Source organism: Cheilinus undulatus, linkage group 11 (genome assembly GCF_018320785.1).
Source record: "Cheilinus undulatus linkage group 11, ASM1832078v1, whole genome shotgun sequence".
Classification (NCBI taxonomy): domain Eukaryota; kingdom Metazoa; phylum Chordata; class Actinopteri; order Labriformes; family Labridae; genus Cheilinus; species Cheilinus undulatus.
This window is the reverse complement of record NC_054875.1, coordinates 30,078,469-30,098,366: the sequence shown is the minus strand read 5'-3', so window position 1 is coordinate 30,098,366 and position 19,898 is coordinate 30,078,469. Positions and strand designations below refer to the sequence as shown.

The 19,898-nt window shown below is 39.0% G+C and overlaps 2 protein-coding genes across 2 annotated transcripts; both read left to right on the top strand.

Moving 5' to 3' along the window:
* The first annotated feature begins 420 nt into the window (after nucleotides 1–420).
* Nucleotides 421–4,748, top strand: lsm14b (LSM family member 14B). Its single transcript, XM_041798632.1, has 8 exons — nucleotides 421–681; nucleotides 751–914; nucleotides 1,026–1,155; nucleotides 1,244–1,435; nucleotides 3,075–3,158; nucleotides 3,266–3,427; nucleotides 3,903–4,035; nucleotides 4,114–4,748. Exons 1-8 carry the CDS (start codon nucleotides 561–563, stop codon nucleotides 4,265–4,267), a joined length of 1,140 nt encoding a protein of 379 aa, XP_041654566.1. The 5' UTR covers nucleotides 421–560; the 3' UTR covers nucleotides 4,268–4,748.
* Nucleotides 4,749–6,749: 2,001 nt separating this feature from the next.
* On the top strand, nucleotides 6,750–17,186 carry LOC121517917 (calcium-responsive transactivator-like). The gene is made up of 11 exons (XM_041800028.1): nucleotides 6,750–6,818; nucleotides 7,492–7,568; nucleotides 7,652–7,736; nucleotides 8,011–8,143; nucleotides 8,557–8,763; nucleotides 9,333–9,497; nucleotides 14,151–14,252; nucleotides 14,766–14,855; nucleotides 15,044–15,163; nucleotides 15,255–15,382; nucleotides 17,056–17,186. Exons 1-11 carry the CDS (start codon nucleotides 6,750–6,752, stop codon nucleotides 17,080–17,082), a joined length of 1,203 nt encoding a protein of 400 aa, XP_041655962.1. The 3' UTR covers nucleotides 17,083–17,186.
* The last annotated feature ends 2,712 nt before the right edge of the window (nucleotides 17,187–19,898 follow it).

Here is a 19,898-nt window from a genome sequence, read left to right as displayed (position 1 = left end):
GGCTACGTTCACACTGTACTTAAAAGTGACCTAAATCTGATTTTTTTTGCTCACATGTAATTCATATCTGGTTCTTTTCTGACAGTATGAGAAGCGCAAGTCACACTGAATCTGACCTTTTCGAATCAGATTCAGGTCACTTTTGTATATGGTTCTAAATTAGATACATATCTGATCTTTTTTGAAGTCTTTCTGAAAAGATCAGAATTGAGCACGGAACATGTCTTTAATTATGCACAGTATCGATGCATACCATTTAATTGTATCGTGGGCAGCTCATCATGGCAGTAAAGTTACATTTTTTTCCAAAAACTTACTCCTGGAAGAAATTTCCCATCAAATAAACATAACAGTCATCAACCCAACATGGCTGACGTCAGCAAGGAGCTCTGCAGCTAATCAGAGGTTTCCAGGTGCGTTTGCGCCTCAATCAATGGACGTGGTTTCAAGTCACCTGAGAGCACCGATGAATTGTTTGTGGTCCGGTGGGTTGAATGCACGGAATTGACTCGGGTTCTTTTGAACATCAGGCCACCAATTTCTCTGAGTAATATACCGAAATGAGCTTAGCAAAGCCGAGTATTGGCTGTAAAATTGGCTTAATTTCTAAAGCCCAAAATCGCTATGAGGGAATTTTGTATACAATTGATAAAGTGAACTCAACAGTGGTCCTTGCTAAAGGTGAGTTAGGTAGACCTTTCTTTGATGGATAGCCAAATAGCTCTCACTTAAAACATTTTTCTCAACTAGTCAGGTGTTTAGGAACTGAGGGACGACCCACTGACAGGCCAACGCCACCCAAAGATGATATCTATGAATATATCACTTTTCGTGGGAGTGATATTAAAGATATAACGCTGTGTGAACCTCCAAGGTCCTACCATGGCCTACCCCCGGATCCTGCAATAGTACAGGTATTCTATACAAGAACGCCATAATTTAATTATTCTAAACACAAAGTGGACTAAATGTGCTATGTTTAGAGTATGTTTTCTGGATTGCTGAAACCTTTTTTTTTATTTCAGTCATCCATTGCAGGGTCTTCTGGAGTCTACCCATCTCGTGGACCATGTAGTCCTGCAAGCATGCCTGCCTACAGCCAACTTGCTGCAAATTCTCTCCTCAGTCAACAGTATGCTGCTGCTCTTGGCTTTGGTAAATCAATTTATGCAGATTTATTTTAAAAAATTCATTTTGCACCTATGTTGAAACAATAAAGTAATTGATTGCATTTTTCATGCAGGTCCTGTACTTCCTGGCTTACATGTCAGAAGGGGCACTATGGTGGAAAAGGCTGTTCAGACCCTACAGGTGGACAGATCCAGGCAAAGGAGAGCTTTGACATCATCCCAGGAGCAGGAGCAGCGGTGGAGAAGGAGGCCTCCGAGGGCCAGACAGGAGAGCCCCCAGGCCAGAAGGGGCACTGGAGCCACTGGTTTGTAACTTACTTTGTCTACTTCAGCCTTTCCCACACTTCAGTGTGCTAGGGCCCAGTTTGAGACCTGAAAATCTTTTGGGGACCACCAAAACCCTCAGTCAACCGTGACACAAGATTGCAGTATTTACCTCTTTATTTATGGTTTTTAAACAGAGGATTTCAGTGAGCGTGTCTAGATTTTAAAGTCATCACAAGAAAGTCTCGGCAAAGTCATTAAGTAAAATTATCAAATAATCAGTGTTTGTTTTGTTTCGAGCAGGTACCTGCACAGTGATCTATATATCCTTTTCTAATAATCATTTAAAACATACCCTGTCATGCCATCAACCCTTTCCTAGTAGCATTAAAACAATATAGTAGAATGTTTGATGGAGCATCACCAGATAATTCAGCACCAGTCAAACCATGACACCTACACTCAAGGCTGTCTATAAGCGGGGATAAAGGGGAAAGATTTCTGGGGCCCAGCCAATCTGAGAGCAGGTCAGCAAAATCTTGGTCCATTGTAAAGTTAAGCTGTGATGTTTTAGTTTGAACCTGAGGAATGACCTCTTACCAAAGGAATGAAAATGACTTGTGTTTATTAATGCTGTAGTGCAATATAAGCTTTAACAAAATGTAAATCCCTTTTCTTAAAACAGAATGACTTCTTTCTTGGTGATAACAATGTGGATGGGCAAACTAAAATGAATGATTAGGAAAGTAATGTCAGACTTCATAGCTTGGCCATAATGTGCACAGATGTCAGGGTGTCAGAAAAGCTGAGACAACTTAAAAAGAGACTAGAATAATTTTGGAAAGAGACAAATGGGTAAAAGTGACAGAAATTGGTTTAAATTGACAAAATGAGCAAAAAGTGACATTAGTGGCAGAAATGGGTTAAGGTTGAAAAAAAAAACGTTTCAAGCCTGGGCTTTAATTGGCGAAAAATCTGCCAAAATGAGGGACAAAATGACAAATTTGTTGCAGGAATGGTTTGAAAGTGGCAAATGGGCAAGAACGATGAAAAGTGGGTCTAAAGGGGGAAATTGCAAATATGGGCAGAAGTGACAATAGTGACAAAAATAGTGGCAAAAAAGGAAAGAAAAAGCACATGTGAAGTGGCAATATTGGATGGAAAAAGTGAATTGGGTTAAAAAGTAGCACGAATAAATTGTTTCAACATCAGAGCCCATTAATAACTTGACACACTTCAGCTCCATAATGAGGTAGCTGTTAGCCAGGACGCTAACACCAATGCTTCTAATCCACCACACATGCAGTGATCTCAATAAATCCCCACTGGGGAGAGCTCATTCTGTTGGTTTTTTAGGGGCCCAGCCAAATCTGTGGGAAGGCCAGTGCACTCTGTACATCAGACATAATAAATGTTTAAAAGGTGGGATGCAAGCTAAATCTTCTGTTTTCTTACTATTTGAACTGTAAAAGGCATATGAACATGTAATGAAGTATCTGATCATTTAAAACTTCATCTTCAAAATTAGGCCTCTTGCGACCCACCTGTTGTTCCCCCAGTGCCTACACTTTGGAAAACAATGGTCTACTTATTTACTTGAGAGGCTCAGTTTCTGATGAAATTCTGTAATTTCCATTTTGAGTCTCTCAATGTTTTTGTTTTGTTTTTTTTTAATTTAAGGGAAGTTGGGTCCAGGTTATCCCAGTGCTCGATATGAAACTCGACAGCAGAGCAATGAAAACAGGCCACCACCAAGAAGAAAAGGTAAATATGAAGCGTTCATGTTTGTAAAATAAAACCGAATTATTGTTGCAACAAACAAAAATGAGTGTGCTGTTAACAACTAATGCCTTTCTTTACTATAATCATAGGAGCCCGGAGGCGCAGGAACTATAGTAGAGGCCAGCTGATGGTGGCTGAAGCTCCAGCTGCTACCCTAAAGTTTGATACAGATTTTGATTTTGATTCCTCAAATGCTCAATTTATGAAGGAGCAACTGGAGAAGGAGGCCAAAGACAAGATGAATGAACAAGGTGGGTTCAGCACCTGGAGTAACCTTAAACATGCCACTGCATTGTCATTCTGCTAACAATTTTTATCTTGAGCAGAATTTTTTTTTTTTCTTTTTTAATCACCGTTTGATCTTGAAATGTTTTCAGTCCCTCCTGAGGATGCTCTGAATTAGATTTGGGCATTGCTTTGCTTTAAAGCTATATCTGACAATGTTTATTGCACTTTCTGAAGCTTATCTTTTTAATTCACATGTGCAGAGATTTGTTTACATTTTGTCACAGATGAGCAGTTCAAGTCTCTATAATCTTAAAGTGACAATATTCAAAAATTTACCTGCCCAGCAAAGTATCTCTGTATCTAAGATTGCATCTGGGGATGTGATTGATTGAACATGAGTCTAGAATATGTGAATTAGTCTCATCTTAGGCAAGTTGCATGTTGCTTTGTCTAATACCGCAAAATTTCAAGATATATTGTAAATATTTTGGTCCGCAGATGGCGATCAAGATGTGGAAGAGAAGGAAAAGGAGGAATTGCACTTAACTGAAGAAGATAATTTTGGACCGAAATGTTACTATGACAGAGCAAAGTCTTTCTTTGACAACATCTCGTCTGATAAGAAGTTCAGGTAAACTGCAGTTGCCTTGTTAATTATCACTGTTGAATGCTAGCATGATGCTACAGGCTTGTGCCTCCTGTGTTTCAGACTAACATGGGCAGAAGAGCGGAGGCGTAATCTGGAGACTTTTGGGGTCCCCGGACGGTTTCTGAGGGGCCAGGGCTTCAGAGGAGGATACCCTGGACGGAGAGGACAGGGATCATCTCTGTCAACTTACAGAGCTCCGGGTGGACGGCTGTGAAGGCCAGAGTTTGATACCACACTAAAGCAGATCTATCTTCAACTTTTTGCCACTAGTGTATAATGATAGACTTTAAAGCTCTCACTGTATAAAGACAGGTCTGTTCTGATTTTTTTTTTCCCCTACTGGAATATGTATGCATGGCTCATGAGATGATTCACTTTGTAGCTAGATTTTTTTTTCCCCTAGAATATTTGTAATATTTTCTTTTCAACTAAAAGGGAAGTGAATATTTAAGTTTAGATTTTGTTTTGCTCGTGAAAGCTTCACTTTGTAGAGGGTTTTTCATGCCAGAGATATGTGGCTTTGCCTCTTGAGAGTTGTACATTTGTCAGACTCATTAACTGCTTACTGTTAACATTACTCATGTAAAAACGAACCAAATAAGTATATTTAAAGTCTTGAAGTTTGTGCTTTGTATCATTTTGTAAGATTAAAGCAATGGGAGAGATTAATGTCAATAAACCTAAAATGCCAATGTCCTTGTCTCAAGCTTTTAGAATGTATTTACTGTATGCTATATAGGTTTGTGAGGCGCATGGGTTAATAAATCTGGGTTTGTGATCTTACATGGTCATATCTTAGTATTGTATTTGTTCGTTATGGGCATGGAGCTCCCTAGTCTTTTCTTGGGGACAGAGCTGGTTTTAGTTGGAGGCCTCAGGGTGAAGACCAATTTGAGGCCTTCCCCCATTTTTAAGCACACAACCTGGTTGTGGGAACTTCATGGAATGGGTTACTGTGGAGCAGTGGAAACGTGTTCTCTGGAGTGACAAATCACACTTCTCTGTTTGGTAGTCAGATTTGCGAATCTAGGTTTGGCAGATATCGAGAGCGTTATCTACCTCTGCATTGTGCCAACTGTGAAGTTTTATGGAGGAAGAATAATAGTATTGGGCTGTTTTTGGGCTCCTAATCTCCAGAGAAGGATACTCTTAATGCTTCATAAGACGTTTCAGACAACGCTATGCTTCCAACTTTGTGGCAACAGTTTGGAGAAGGCCCCCTTTTTAGTCCAACAAAGCAAGGGCTCTATAGTTTGAGTTTGGTGTAAAAGAACTTGACTGACCAGCACAGAGCCCTGACCTCAACCCCATGAAGAACCTTTGGGATGAACTGGAGTGGAGATTACAAGCAAGGCTGTCTCTTCCAAGATCAGTGTCTGACCTCATAAATGCTCTACAGAATGAATGGGTATAAATTCCTGCAAAAACACTCCAAAATCTTGTGGAAAGTCTTCCAAGAAGAGTGGAGGCCGTTATAGTTGTAAAAGGAGGGCTAACTCCATATTAAAGTATATCTATTTGAATACAGTCATTGTTGGTGTGGTCAGGCATCAGAATACTTTTTGTGTAGAGCATTTCAAAGCATTTTTCAGTTAAAAACACAGAACTACCATAGGCCTATACACATTTCTGAAATATCTACACATATCCAACAGAACTTGCCAATCCAGTGCACTCTACCTCACTCTTGCCACAAATATTTTTACATCACTAGACCAGATTTAACACAAAAATTGAATTATGCACATCATTGGTGCAATATCCCTTCTTATCTACTGCCATTTTACCACACAAAAATCCATCGGTTAATTTTTTTCAGTAAGTCTATGGGGGTCTAATTGTTTGATGCGTAGATTTTTTAAGAGGATTGAACCTTGCTGTTAGGGCCAGGGCCCTCCTCAGAGACTTATTTTTGGATAATCCAAATACTTTTTGATGTGTTTGTTCACTCATTTTTACTAACTAAGCGCACACCTTAATTATTGAAAATTAAAAATTAAAATTTTAGATATGTGCCTCATATGTGATGCACACCTGTAATAACTATTTCTTGAAGCCCCTGCCCACTGATGCCTGATGATAATACCCGTATACAAAGGGAACAAGTGTTCAATATAGGCTGAAATAAAAGGCAACACTTCTTCAGTGAGTTCTGAAGTCCAGGTATATGACAGGTTAGTGTTGTAAAAGCCTGCCAGATGACAGGTGCATGGTGAAATCGGAGCAAATAGACTTGTTATGATGTGGCATTCAAATCTTTATGTAGTTACTCTGAAAAAGTTCAGCAGTCACAATTCACAATAGCTCTTCCGATCAGCCTGAACAATAAAGACTGATTGGCCCTCATGGATCAAAGCATACTCCGTCTGAGGAGAGGGAAAAGCGGTAGGCTACTCACTGATCGGGTCATACCAAAAACTGAGGGAGGGAGGGTTTGTCTTTCGTGAAAATATTGATTTTTTAGTTGTTGTTAATTGGGTGTAAAACATGCCTTTCCCGTTATTTATAACACACGTTAACAAACACAGAAAAAATATACTTATCCACACAATTTTCCTGTCTTCATGACCGAAAGATGACATGCCACCCCCCTAATTTTCATCGTAATGGACATACTGTAGAACCAAATAGAGGGTTGCGCTCATGATTATAAATATTAGAATAAAAGAAGCGCTTTAATTTTTCCATATGACAAAATGTCGGTGGCATTTCCATCTGCTCGCCCCAGGAGTAAAGGGGAGGTGACACAGCAAACCATTCAGAAGGTAATGCTAATTTGCGTTTGAGATTAAATATTGTAGTCTGGACAGGAGTGTGCGGTCCAGCGCTAGTGCTATATGAAAGTATAGCCTGTGGCGAATATCAGAAGAAATGGCAACTGGTATTGTAGCGGTACAGTCAATTGAAGGACCGAACAAAGCCATTACGGTAACGCTGGAGCGCTTTGCTAGGCTTTCTTTACATTATTTCACGCTGCTTTTCCCTTCTAGTAAATGAACTGTAAACACAAAATAGCATGGAATTGTGTGAACTGTTTCTAACAAATGTTTAACACGTTCTTTGTGCCATTCTTTAAAAAAAGTCTCAGTGGGTTAAAGAGAGTCACCTTCTGAGATGTAATGCTAAAAAAAGGAGCGTAAAGAGGAGGACGGTAGGCAGCTGAGCCATATACTTCTCAGCTGCTTTTATCCTCGACTGAACCGAGTGTTTCCGGTAAAAATGCACTAAGACATGGACTTTCAAACGATGTCCTGAATAGAAACTGAAGAGCTGCTGCTTTATTTGGCTCCAATATGAAAAAAAAGAAAATAATGACCCAGATAGAAATGTTTTAGGCTGGTTGAAGTTCTGAGAATCCAGGACAGCATCACTGCAATGTCTTAATAGGATAATGTCACCATGCGCACAATACTGAAGTTGTATTATTGTTTCCCATAGATGCTGGATGAGAACCACCATTTAATACAATGTATAATGGATTACCAAAGCAAAGGGAAGACAGCTGAATGCACACAGTAAGTGTTCTCTTTCAATTGCATGTAAGCATCACAGGTAATGTAACTAAATCATGCTATTTTTCATTTCCCCTTTCTAACAGGTATCAGCAGATCCTACACAGAAATCTTGTTTACTTGGCCACAATAGCAGATTCAAATCAGAACATGCAGTCACTACTACCTGCAGTGAGTCCTGTTTGAAGTTTCATGACAAAATATGCAAATTTCAAAGATTAATCTCCACAGATTTGTTGTACATCCTCTCATGACACATTTAAGAAGTACAGTTGTGTTCAAAATAATAGCAGGTTAACATCACAAATCAGACCAGTCACTATTTTTGTTAGAAATTATATTTCTATGTGGCAAATAATTCACAAGTGCTGTAGTAGAGTAATGCAACGTTTGTGATAATGCATTTTATATAAAATTAGAATGTTCTTTCTAATTTTCCCTCTAGCCTCCCACAACCAATATGTCTATGTGTCCAGGAGGGATGGGGCAAAGTGGGGGACATGCTCCTAACAACCTCAATGACAACATGGCACCAGGGCTTCCCCCCACATCAATGATGCAGAGCCAAATGAGCAATGGTAAGAGCTTAACTCAGATCTTTTAAAATTAACTTAAGCTCACATTTTATTTATCCTCCTCTAAATCCCAGGCTTCATGTGCACAGCTCCACCTTGTTGTATGTCCCGTGCCTTGAGTCCTCATTTGATTCTGACTTTGCTGCATGTTGGTCTGCAGACGCAACACCATGTCTTGTGTCTCTTCCCTCTGTAGTTGAAGTGTCTGAAAGCATCCATAGTCTTTTGTTCTGCTAATGGTCTGATGATTAGATTTGTATGGCAAACTGTCTTGCTTTCCTTTTTCCCCTCTTACACTCGTGACTCAGTCACTTCACAAGCTTTCTGTACAGATGAACTGAATGTGGGTCTATAACTTAACATGCACCACATGGAAATATGTTCTGGCTGCTCTGACTGTGCGTGTATGTCGTCAGGCCCCAGCCATGCCCCCATACAGCAGCAGCAGCAGTCTGGTCAGGTGCAGTCGGCAATTCCCTCAGCATCCCTCAGCAGCTACAGTAGCCCAGCCTCAGCCTCCGGCTACAACCACGCTGCACCCTCCTCCGGGGGCTATGGCTCTTCTTCCTCCACATCCTCATCCTCCTCTTCCCGCAACAACCTCAACATGCAGTCTAACCAAGGTGAGCCAGGAATAGAGTAGCGTTTAAATCAGGATGTTTTTTATCTCTGTAAATCTGCAGAACACAACGACTCAAGCTAAACGGCTTCACAGTTTTGCTTTAGACATTCTTTCATATACAGAACTCCCTCATCACACTGTTGATTACCAAATAGTTCAGTGTAACCCTCATGAATCAAACACATTCAGTTCATCAGAGAGGTATCTTGTGTCCTCCGCTCTTCCTCCTGCTCCAGGCTTTACCTCTCCTGATCTTTAACCCTGGCTTGAGATGCAGCTGACCTCTCCTTGGATGTTCATGCACATTGACTGTACCTGTGTTTATGCACTGACTGCTTTCACTTGCTTTATTTGGCAACCCTCTTCAAAGAGATTTTTCTAGACCCCCTGACTGGTGTGAACCCATGCTGGCTGTACCCTGTGCCCTGATTGCTTTGGACGTCTTTTTATAATTGTTCATTTATCAGTTTGATTATGCACAAGTCTGCCTTCTCACATCTGCTTTCCTTCTATATGCATGTTTGTGATAACATATGAGATCTCTCCCCTATAATCCAAACTCCTATCCAGTCACCATGATGCACCAACAGTCTGCTACTCCACACTACACCTCAGCCCAGGCAGGGGGGCAGCACTATCAGGGACAGCAGTCTATGGGCTTGATGGGCCAGGGCAGTCAAGGGAACAGTCTGATGCCTCAGAGGCCCATGGGATCCTACCGCTCCTCGCAGCAAGGTAGGTGGTGAGGCTTTTTCTGTGCCAGTTAAGTGAGTTTGTTTGTGTTGTAGAGTGAGTGCTGAAGTACATACCACAAACCGCATTGTGTAAAATGTGACTAAAACTTTATTGTTTATTGAAGTTGTTATTGTTGTTTTTTTGGAAATAATCACACATTCAGAATTTGATGCCTGCAACCTGTTCCAAAAAATTCGGGACAACCTCCCTGTCACATACCTGCCGTCCACCATAGAGGTGCAGACCACCATAGAGGTCTGCAGCCAGATTGCTCTCGACTTTGGAGAAGTGATAGGGCTAAATAAACTGTCATTCTAAAGAAACCAGCCAATGGGATGCTGTCCCTGTCAATGGGCTGGTGCTTAGTGAAAAAATGAAAAGTAAAAAAATATATATTTTAATATGAAAAATAAAAAATCATATCAGCCCCAACATGCATTAGCCCACCAGGAGAATGCCGGGTATGCCAGATTACCAGTCAAGCTCTGCTTGTAGGATGAAAGCCATTTTTTAATAACATCCAGTAGTGCTGCTGTTTTCTCTTGGTAGAAAAGTGAGCTTCAGTCTGAGGAGTCCATATGCCAAATTGATTTTGGTTGTTCCCCAGATAGCAAAATGTGACTGGATCAGACATGGACCGATGTACTTAGATTTTTGGTCTGAAATGGGGCAATGGGTCTGCCCAGTGTCTTTTTGCACAATGGGCATGATCTGGTGAGGACTCTGGACTAATCTGTAACAGTTTTGGACCAGAGCAGAGATTAATGGAAACCAAGATAATGTTCAGCCCAGTTAATGTTTTTATATATTTGTATTTTTATTCAACCTTTATTTAGCCAGATTAGTCCCATTGAAATGAAAGATCTCTTTTCCACCATATGAAGATTCTGAGCAGAGGCATTCATATCCAAAACATCACCATATTCAGATGTAGAAATGTCTAAAAGAAATCTAGGGGGAACAAACTTCAGGGCAGTTTTTATCCAATAGAAAGACACAGTAAGAATATTTTGCTGTTGTGGATATGACATCAGTGAATCTGTGTCCAGTCTAAAAGGACTGCCCCATATCAGCTCCTAACCTATTAATACTACTGTCATTCTAATGATTCCAGCCTTATTTGGTGCAAAAGCACTGAGCAGCTGGGATTGCTTGATTGATTGAATCCAGCGAGTTGAGGCTGGATCCGTTTCAGAGTCAGCTGCTCTATTGGTCAGTTCATTTATGAAATAATGGCATCCTCCAGGCTAAAGGGAACTTACCAGTGCTTATTTCAAAAGCCAACATCTGTATTGGTGTGGAGGGTTATTAGTTGGCAACTTGCACACCTGGGAATGCACCAGTAATTTCAAGAGATACATGCATGTTTTGCACCAACATAGGCTTCCATGGCAATGTCTTTTTTTCTGGCACGTTCCCTTCTTATTTAAGCGAAACAATGCCAAGCTACAGGCTGCAAGAGTTACAACAGCATGGCTCCTAAGAGTGTGGGTACTAGACTGGCCTGCATGCAATCCACACGTCTTCTTTTAAAAATGTATGGCACATTATGAAGCATAAAATTAGACAGCAGAAACCCTACATTGTTGAGGGATTAAGATATGCATCAAGTAAGTATGGGAAAGGATTCTACTTTCAGTACTTCACAGTTGGTGTCTTTAGTGCCCAGTTGCTTACTGAGTGTTGGTAGAAAAAAGGAGATGTAACAGTGGTCCTGTTCCAACTAGGAGCATGTTAAAGGCATAAAATTCAGAATGTGTGTATATAAAAAAGATTAGTTCAAACAATAAATACCTTGTCTTTGCTCTGTATTCAATTGAATATGACTTTAAAGGGATTTGTAAATCATTGTATTTTGTTTGTATTTTAATTTCATGCATGCCCCAACTTTTTTGGAATTGTGGTTCTAAAGATGGATGTGTGAGCAGTGTTTGAAGCTGTATGTTTCAGCAGATTCTATTCTTGAATGTTGAAATGTTTTACATTATCTGTGGTACTAGTTTTAATTTCTTTTATCTTAAATTGTAAAAGGCATGAGTTCTGTCTCAGAGGTGTTATCATTGGATTTTAAAGAGGTCTTTTTGAACCCAATTATGGTTGTCTAAAGCAGACACTCAAGAAAGTGCACATTTTGCACTTGCCTCTCTTTTAAGCACTGGAAGTTGCGACTTCGATCTTACCTTCAGTGATCATAAATGGATTGTGACATTGAAGGTCTTTAAACTGGTCTTGCCCAGTCGCCCCCTGTGACTTTTAAGAAGCGGTTTGGAGATGCATCTTTCTTGTCACATTGGTTTCATCCCTGTAAATCACTTTTGCTGCATCAGTGTGGGCCTAATAATAGCTCCGCCCTTGTCCTGCTCCAACTTTGAAGGGTGAAGACCATGCATGTTGTGGTCAGATTTAAAAAAAAAAAAAAAGGAAAGGCTACTGTTTCCAGGTCAACAGGCAATGGTTGAAGTCCTCATTTGCCCTGGTGCAGTATTGTCCTTGCATGACTGGCTGAAATACATCCAGGATAGAGCTCTGTTGTGGAATTGTCCAGATTTTAGGCTAAGTGATTGGTCATGGGGATGTTGTTGAGGCTCCTGTATTAACTATTTTGCCTAAGTCAAATGAGCATTGATCAGATTTGTTGCAAAGATAATGTTGTGAATGTTTGGAGAAAATAGTTTTCTAATTGCTTTTCTCTGTATTTTTAGAATCTGTGCTATGTTGTGGATTGTTACTGATTTTAGACCTTTCATGGCTCTTTGATAAACCTTCAGGATAGATGTCATTCTGTCGGTTTTTGTTCCCAGTTTGTTGTTTTAAGTTCATCACAAGAGCAGGTGAGTGAAATCTGGGGTTTCGGCACACCATCACCGAGAAGAAATTAAATTCTTTCTCATTGTTTTCCTATTATTAAATCTTGTGTTTGTATTATTCATAGCAAGCGCTCCACTTTTTTCCACAAAATATTAATGTAAGCTCCCATCAGAATATCATTTTTAATTTCTAGGGCATAAAACAAAATGGATTTCTGTATTTCTTTTCAAAACAAAATTCACTTCATCCTCTCTTTATTCTGGCCATACAGGTGTATATAAAGAAGAGACTGTTGTGAAAGGGTTCATTACTTCTGTTATATAATCATACTGTGAACCTTTCATATAACATTATATTACACATAACATTAAATATTTCCAGCCCTTTTTTGTTTTAACCTTGATGATCCCAGATTACAGCTAATGGAAATGAATTAAATACAGTATATCAAATATTAGTATAATAGATCATTTATATTAAAAATATATATATTAGACACAAATGCTAACCTTCTAATAAGTACATTTGTTATGCACTAAATACTTGGTCTGGGCTTTTTTTGTATAAATTATTTAAAAAATGTGGCATGGAGGTAATCAGCCTGTGGCACTGCTAGGGTTTTATGGAAGCCCAGGTTGCTCTGATAGCAGCCTTCAGTTCTTCTTTATTGTTGAGTCTGGAGTCCCTTATCTTCCTCTTATCCATACTCCATTGATTTTCTGTGAGGTTCAGGTCAGGCCAGTTTGCTGGCCAATCAAGCACAGTAACACCATGGTAATTGAACCAGCTTTTGGTACCATTGGCAGTGTGGACAGGTGCCAAGTCCTGCTGGAAAATGAAATCAGCATCTCCATAAAGCTTGTCAGCAGAAGGAAGCATGAAGTATAGACAGACACTAGGCTAATCTTTACTGTATATATGCTTTGCTGTTACCATCCTCATCATTAGATGCTTAATATAAAAGGTCAATTTGCACGGAAAGGGTTGTTTTTCCCCAAATATCTGCCTAGTTGCTCAGCACACCAGTGCATATATGTGGTGGTAGGCCAACAACACAGTAAGAGGAGCATTAAAGCTTTGCCTTTTGACTGAATTAAAAAGTTCTAGCGCACGCACTTCATTGTGGAGCTTCAACAAAGCATTTCACAGCCCACCTGCCGCATGATCAATCAATCAAGAACTTTGATTGATTGATTGATGATGCTGGCTAGGCGGAGACAGACCCATATTCAAACATATCTACGCAGCACCGGCAGTAGCTGACAAAACAGCAATCAGGCTGTAATTTCTCATTAAATAATTCTAACAGCAACATGTGATGCATCTCCTGTATTATTTTGTTTAATATGAGCTCAAAGAAGTGCTTTAAAGAAAGTTTATTTTGATGTGTTTCAACAAAGTCACCTACTCTAACAAGCTAATAGCAAATGGAACAAAGTCAACTGGTTGTGATGTCATTCTCAGCTCTGACATCCCAATTCCGTATCCATATTTTGGAATACTGAATTTAGTTTTATGAGCTGTAACCTGTAATCAAAGATTAAAAGAAAAAAGGATTTGAATATTTTGCTTCATGTGCAATGCATCAACAATGTTTGGAACTTTATTCAGAGTGCAGAAAAATGAACTTAAGATGCACCTGGTTGTCTAAAATGCATTTTAGAGGAAAAGGTGCACATATTATCATTTCTAACAGTCTTTAGTTATTTTATTTAATTTTTCTTATGGATATCACGTCCCCTCCCAAGTTTGCCTAGTGTCCTGACACTAGCCCTTAAGTCTCCAACTGAGCGTCAAATTGGTCCAACCCAGTGTTTAACAATCCTGGTGTCGCCTGTCTTGCAGGATCTGCACAGCAGTACATGGGACAAGACGAGTTCTACGGAGAGCAGTATGGACACACTCAGAGCTCCAGCGAGCCCATAAACCAGCAGTATTACCCTGATGGTAATCATGCACATCCATAAACTACATACACACAGCTCCCAAGCACACAGTCCCTCATTATAGGCCATTAGATTTCCTCTTAGCACTATCACAGGTCTGAGCCACATTTACCACAACACTGAGGCTTCAGTTCTTACTCCCAGTCACGGTCTTTTGCCCTTAATGGGGGAGATAAAAAGCACTGAAAAAGAATAGAAAGACTGCTACTGGTCTGTTTCCTCCCAGTGTGTCTGTGTCCATACTGTCCCCTTTGGTGTGCCGAAATTTCAGGTTTCAGGGTGTGCGATAACAGTGTGTTAAGGAGAGAGTACAAACTTCCTTCAGGGTGTGCTTTGTGCATAATGTAGATGTTAAAAGTCTTTGAAGATGTTTGATTATGCCTGTTATTCTGTCTTTGAATATGTATGAGGACTTCTTTGGTATCAAATTATGAATGATAGTTTCTCTTCTGCATCTAGAAGGGGTTTTCCTTGCACAGTGGAAATTTTGCATGTCAAATTGTGTTCTCTGCAGGTCATGGAGACTACTATCAACAGTCTTCTTATGGTGAGCAAGGCTATGACAGGTCCTTTGACGACTCTTCACAACATTACTATGAAGGAGGTAATAGTTTTTAGTACTGTGCATTTGTTTATTTCTCTGTTTACAGTGTTTGGCTAAATTCATCCAACCCTAACAAATGTATAGTAAAGTATAGTAGAATACCCCTCATGCTGTATGTTCATTAATAAAGGATATCAAGAGGAAATTCATAATAAGATAATGCACTCTGGCCATTTATATTCTTCTAGGTAACTCCCAGTACAGTCAGCAGCAGGCTCAGTATCAGCAGGGCTCTGGCCAGCAGCAGTCCTTCAGCCAGCAGCAGTACTCATCTCAACAAGGCTACAGCGGGCAGCCACAGGGATATGGTCAGGAAAACCCCATTCAGCCATTTGGGTACATTCACATTGACACAAACACAAATGAGCAAATAAAGTGACACTGTTCTCTCTGCCACAGGTTCTGGACAAGGTGGATCATCCCAGTATTCTCAGTATCAGCAGAGCCAAAGCCAACAGTACGGCTCATATCGCACTACACAGAGCGGCCCTGGAGCGCAGACACAGAGGCCCTATGCCTATGAACAGGTACACAAAATAAGTCCATACACCCCATGTTTGAAAATGGCTTTGCAATACTCACACTTATCTAAAAGGAAAACATTTCTGTGTAAAACAAAATCAAAAATTGGTCCCTAAGCACACTATATGTCCAAAAAAGTTTGCCGCAAACAAAAAGACCGGTAACTCTAATTGATTCAACCATTAGAAAGTGTTTCAGAACTTTAAAGATGTATATTTTTTCTTTCCCTGCTCTCTATTTTTCAAATAGGGTTTTAATGAATTGCTCAGCATAATAAACCTGATTTATGCAGTTGATCCTAGCAACAACCTCTAGTGTTGAAAAATAAAGCCAAGCAGAGGTGCACAAACTTGTAGTTCTTAATAGTCCTCCTGAAGCTCCCTGTGAAAGCCTCGGATGCCATGAACCAAATAAACATGTTGACCACCTGTTTCAAAAACCAAATATAGTCTGATTAGTTAATTTCCTGATTGGCACACACTATAAATTGGATTGTTTTATTTTAGTACTCACCTGTTCTGATTAAATGAAGGATAACAGTTATTCATCACAACTGTGTGTGTGGGACACGACCGATCTGGCTGACAAGTGTGCATGTTTAGCTGTTTGTTAGGAGGCTTCAGGCCTGCCGTAGTGCCAACTCACTTCCTCTTACCAAGTTAACAGACTATAGTTTAATATCCTTAGACTTGAGCTTTAGTTTCTCCCACTTATTTGGGATAATTGGGATCCAGTAAGTGTAAAACTAAGCCTTGTCTTTGAACATAAAGTTGTTTTCACCCAAAAAAAACTTGCTAAGACAGAGTATGAACTAGATTTCCTCTAAAGTTCTTGAGATCTTGGAAAATTTTCTTTAAAATTATTGGCTTTTTCCACATTTTTTAAATCCCCAAATTCCCAAGACTTTCTTAAAGACATCTATGAAAGTTCTTAAACAATATCCCTTAGAACAACCCCAAAACATCCTGAAATATTTCCAAAACATTTCAGTAAGCCTTTTGAAAGTGCGTGGAAATTTTCCCCCCAAATGTCAAGCAAATTCCTTAAAAATGTAAATGCAAATTCAAAATTTCTAATATGCCACAATAGTCTACAAAGAAATGTTATCAAAATTCCATGAATAATCATGGAAAATTTGCAAATGAATTCCTCCGAAACATCCAAACAATTTGCAATGAAAATTTAGGAAAACTCTGAAGGAAATTTCCTGGCCAAATTTTCAATCAAATTCTCCTAAATTACCCCCCCCCCCCCAACACACACACACACAAACCTATGAAAGCACCTGAAAAATTTCTCCTCCCCCTGCCCTTCAAAAAAAGAAAAAATTTCTAATCAAGCTCTAAAAAATATACAAATATGTCCTCCAAAATTCCTGCATTTCAGTTTGAATTCCCCAGACGCTACAAGCAAATAACTTTAACTTTTATGGAAATTCTGTACAATTATGGATAAAAAATTTAAACAGCACAATTTATTACAATGTTGTAGGAAAGCTACAACGTAACGATGACCTCATATGTACAGGCAGGGTCTCTGGAGATTAAGATGGCACCTCTGTAATGAAATATAAAAAAGAAAGAAATACTTGTGTACCATAACATTTTCTTCCTTATTACAGCAAAAAACCAACATAATGTCTAACCTTTTTCTTTTTGTAAACGTTTATACATTGCAGGGTCAGTACGGAAACTATCAGCAATAAAATACCACACTGTTTTCCACGTTGAAGAAGTGAAAAGCGAATGATTCAACAATGACTGGCTCAGCTGTTGAGTAGAAGACCTGGCTGCACCATTATTATTACCCTGTCATTAATAATCAGTGTGGCTAAGAATAGATCATCTAGCCGTGTGTGATGCTTTCTTTATCAGTTTTGCTGGCCACAGGGTTGTAGTGGGTAGACGGAGGTGTGAAGAGCTAATCTTATCCAAAAGCTGGTAAAATTATGAGAGTTCATATAAAATCGGTGTAAGACAAACTATAAAGCAGTGCAGCTTCAAAATATTGTACCTCTATGCTTTTCCTTTTTTTATAATTAATTAATTTATTTTGCAAGCCACTGTATCAGCGTACAAAACACTTCGGTGGATTTAAAAGCAAACTGTATGGCCAGAAATATCCCTTTATGTTTATCTTAGCAACAAGATGAAGCCTTTTACTTTAAGTCTGAGTTGAGACAATGTTCTAGGTCATGATAAATCATAGAGGTGAAAACGTCTGTCTTAAACCTGACATGATCAGGGAGTCTGTCTGTGTTGGTCAAACTGTGCTGTGTTGCTGTGTGCTCTTACATTTTGTGCATTCACTACTCATGTCTTACAGTGTTCATAAACACATCATGACTTTAAACGTGCTTTACCGTTCATGATCATGTAACACCACGGTAGTGTTTTTTGTTCATATTTTCAGTGGCATTGCTCTGTACAGATGTCAATGAGCAGAAATTGGAGAGGGGGATGCTCTCAGCTCTGATTTTGCCACTTTATCAGCACTTTATTTTTGCAGTGACAGTGTATGCATCGTCTAATATGTGTATGTACTGTTATTCAGGCTGTTTTTTTTTTTTTTTTACAAAATGATCCTCAAAATGCCAAAGTAACACAGGAACAGAGCAGTATGGTATCCTGCACCTCCTCTTCAGATAGTGCAATACATGGTTAGTTATGATGGACTATTCTCATATTGGAGGCAAAATATTTATCATTATTAGCACTTTGTTGAAAAAAATAATGGCATATAGGCTTAGGGCTGGTTGTTATATGTTGTCTGAAGATAGGAAACTGTTTTTAACTAATACTCATTGTTTGAGGAAATAATTTTCAGTTAAGTTATCTATCTATCTATCTATCTATCTATCTATCTATCTATCTATCTATCTATCTATCTATCTATCTATCTATCTATCTATCTATCTTTTATTTTGAGTTTAATAAGATTTTAAGTATGTCTGTGAGAATCCAGTTTTGCAGTATGTTTCATTTGATCTCAGATGGGTAAAATAACACAATGGTAGCAGTAATTTGCAGGGTTAATCAAGGGTAAGAGATAACTTGGCTGTCAAACAGCTAAATAACTATTTACAACTCGACAGTGACAATCACATGCCTCTTTAGACTGCATAAATTTTGTATGTTTCATTTTACTGTCAATCGAACATGTATGGCATGTTTTCTCCTCTTGTATGTAGTAGGCTGTGTCATCAGTGATGTAGGTAGTTTGGATGTAATCCGCTTCATCATCATCTTTATTAGCAGACATAGAAGTCCATGTAAAAACAACAACAAATACATAAAACCAGGATTAAAAACAGTATTTAAAAAAAACAATCAACGGACTAACAAAATACCTCCCTATATATAAAAGACACCCATACCAGTGTCTCCACAAGGATGACTGGTATCTTACAACACTATGACTGGGATTAGTCAATAGCATTATAATGGAGTTCTGAGAGTCCTTTAGCCTGAGTATAAATTTGTACATCAGATTTCTCATTAGAGGCTGGAAAGTGTAAACTCCTGCTTGACAAAACATCTCACTTGCACTTCCCCAACGAATGTAAGCTTGACTCTTTGTACTTAGTCCACAAGGGGGCGTTATACAGAGGGGTACATAAGCTCTAAAGAGAGTAATCTTGACATTGTCAGAGCACATCAAAAAATTCCTTGCCAAAATATTGGCCTGAGCATACAGCATACGGCACTGTCTATACAAATAATCATTACACATTTGATCAGTAATGAGATGTCCCAAATATTTTGTTCTGCTACTGACAGTGAGCTCCTGCTCTGACAGGTAAAAATGAGGAAAGTTAAGATCATTATCCTTCTACATATCAGAACCGTGCTCTTTTGATGCGTGTCTGTGATGATGTGTGTTTGTTTGTGTGTAAGATGACTGAGAGAGTGTCAAGTTTCTCGTGCATAATTAAATCATGAATGTTACTCATTTATTGTAAGACTGCATTGCCAGATCTTCTGATGTCTTTTGTTACTGATTGTGATAAAAAAAAAAAAATAAACCATCATTCACCTTCTATAAGTCTGCATTTTTTGCCTATTTGAGAGACTCTTTAAGGAAGTCTTTTTATCCCTAAATGAATCATGGGCTTTATAGAGGCAACATTTCACCACATACTATTTTAGACCATTTTAGGGGGGCTTTATTTTAATTATCAAGCTATTTTTTCATTATTTTGAATGAAGAGTTGTAATAATCGGTATTGTGTCAAAATGTCCACCACACGTCCTATTTCACGTCTGAAAATGCATGTTATAAGCATGGTCATAAGGCATGTGGGAGACAGGAAGAATAGATAAAAATTGTAGATGATTGTAACTACACAATGATTATTTATAGAATTTAATATGCATTTTGTGCATATTGTGCATCCAAACTCATGTGTTGTTGCTACAAAAATGCCGTATAAAGGCATAACTTGTTCGGAGACAGTGTTTCAGTGGGAGCACAAACACATCGCTAGGATGTCTGTACATTCCAGTACAGAGGGTGGCGGTA

What these genes read in the sequence shown, in the direction of transcription:
- lsm14b (XM_041798632.1), top strand. Translation starts at nt 561, where the DNA reads ATGAGCTTAGCAAAGCCGAGTATTGGCTGTAAAATTGGCTTAATTTCT. An exon ending in CGGATCCTGCAATAGTACAG is followed by an intron (nt 915 to 1,025) that starts GTATTCTATACA and finishes TTTTTATTTCAG; the next exon opens with TCATCCATTGCAGGGTCTTC. An exon ending in GCCACCACCAAGAAGAAAAG is followed by an intron (nt 3,159 to 3,265) that starts GTAAATATGAAG and finishes CTATAATCATAG; the next exon opens with GAGCCCGGAGGCGCAGGAAC.
- LOC121517917 (XM_041800028.1), top strand. Translation starts at nt 6,750, where the DNA reads ATGTCGGTGGCATTTCCATCTGCTCGCCCCAGGAGTAAAGGGGAGGTG. An exon ending in CACAGCAAACCATTCAGAAG is followed by an intron (nt 6,819 to 7,491) that starts GTAATGCTAATT and finishes TGTTTCCCATAG; the next exon opens with ATGCTGGATGAGAACCACCA. An exon ending in AAGACAGCTGAATGCACACA is followed by an intron (nt 7,569 to 7,651) that starts GTAAGTGTTCTC and finishes CCTTTCTAACAG; the next exon opens with GTATCAGCAGATCCTACACA.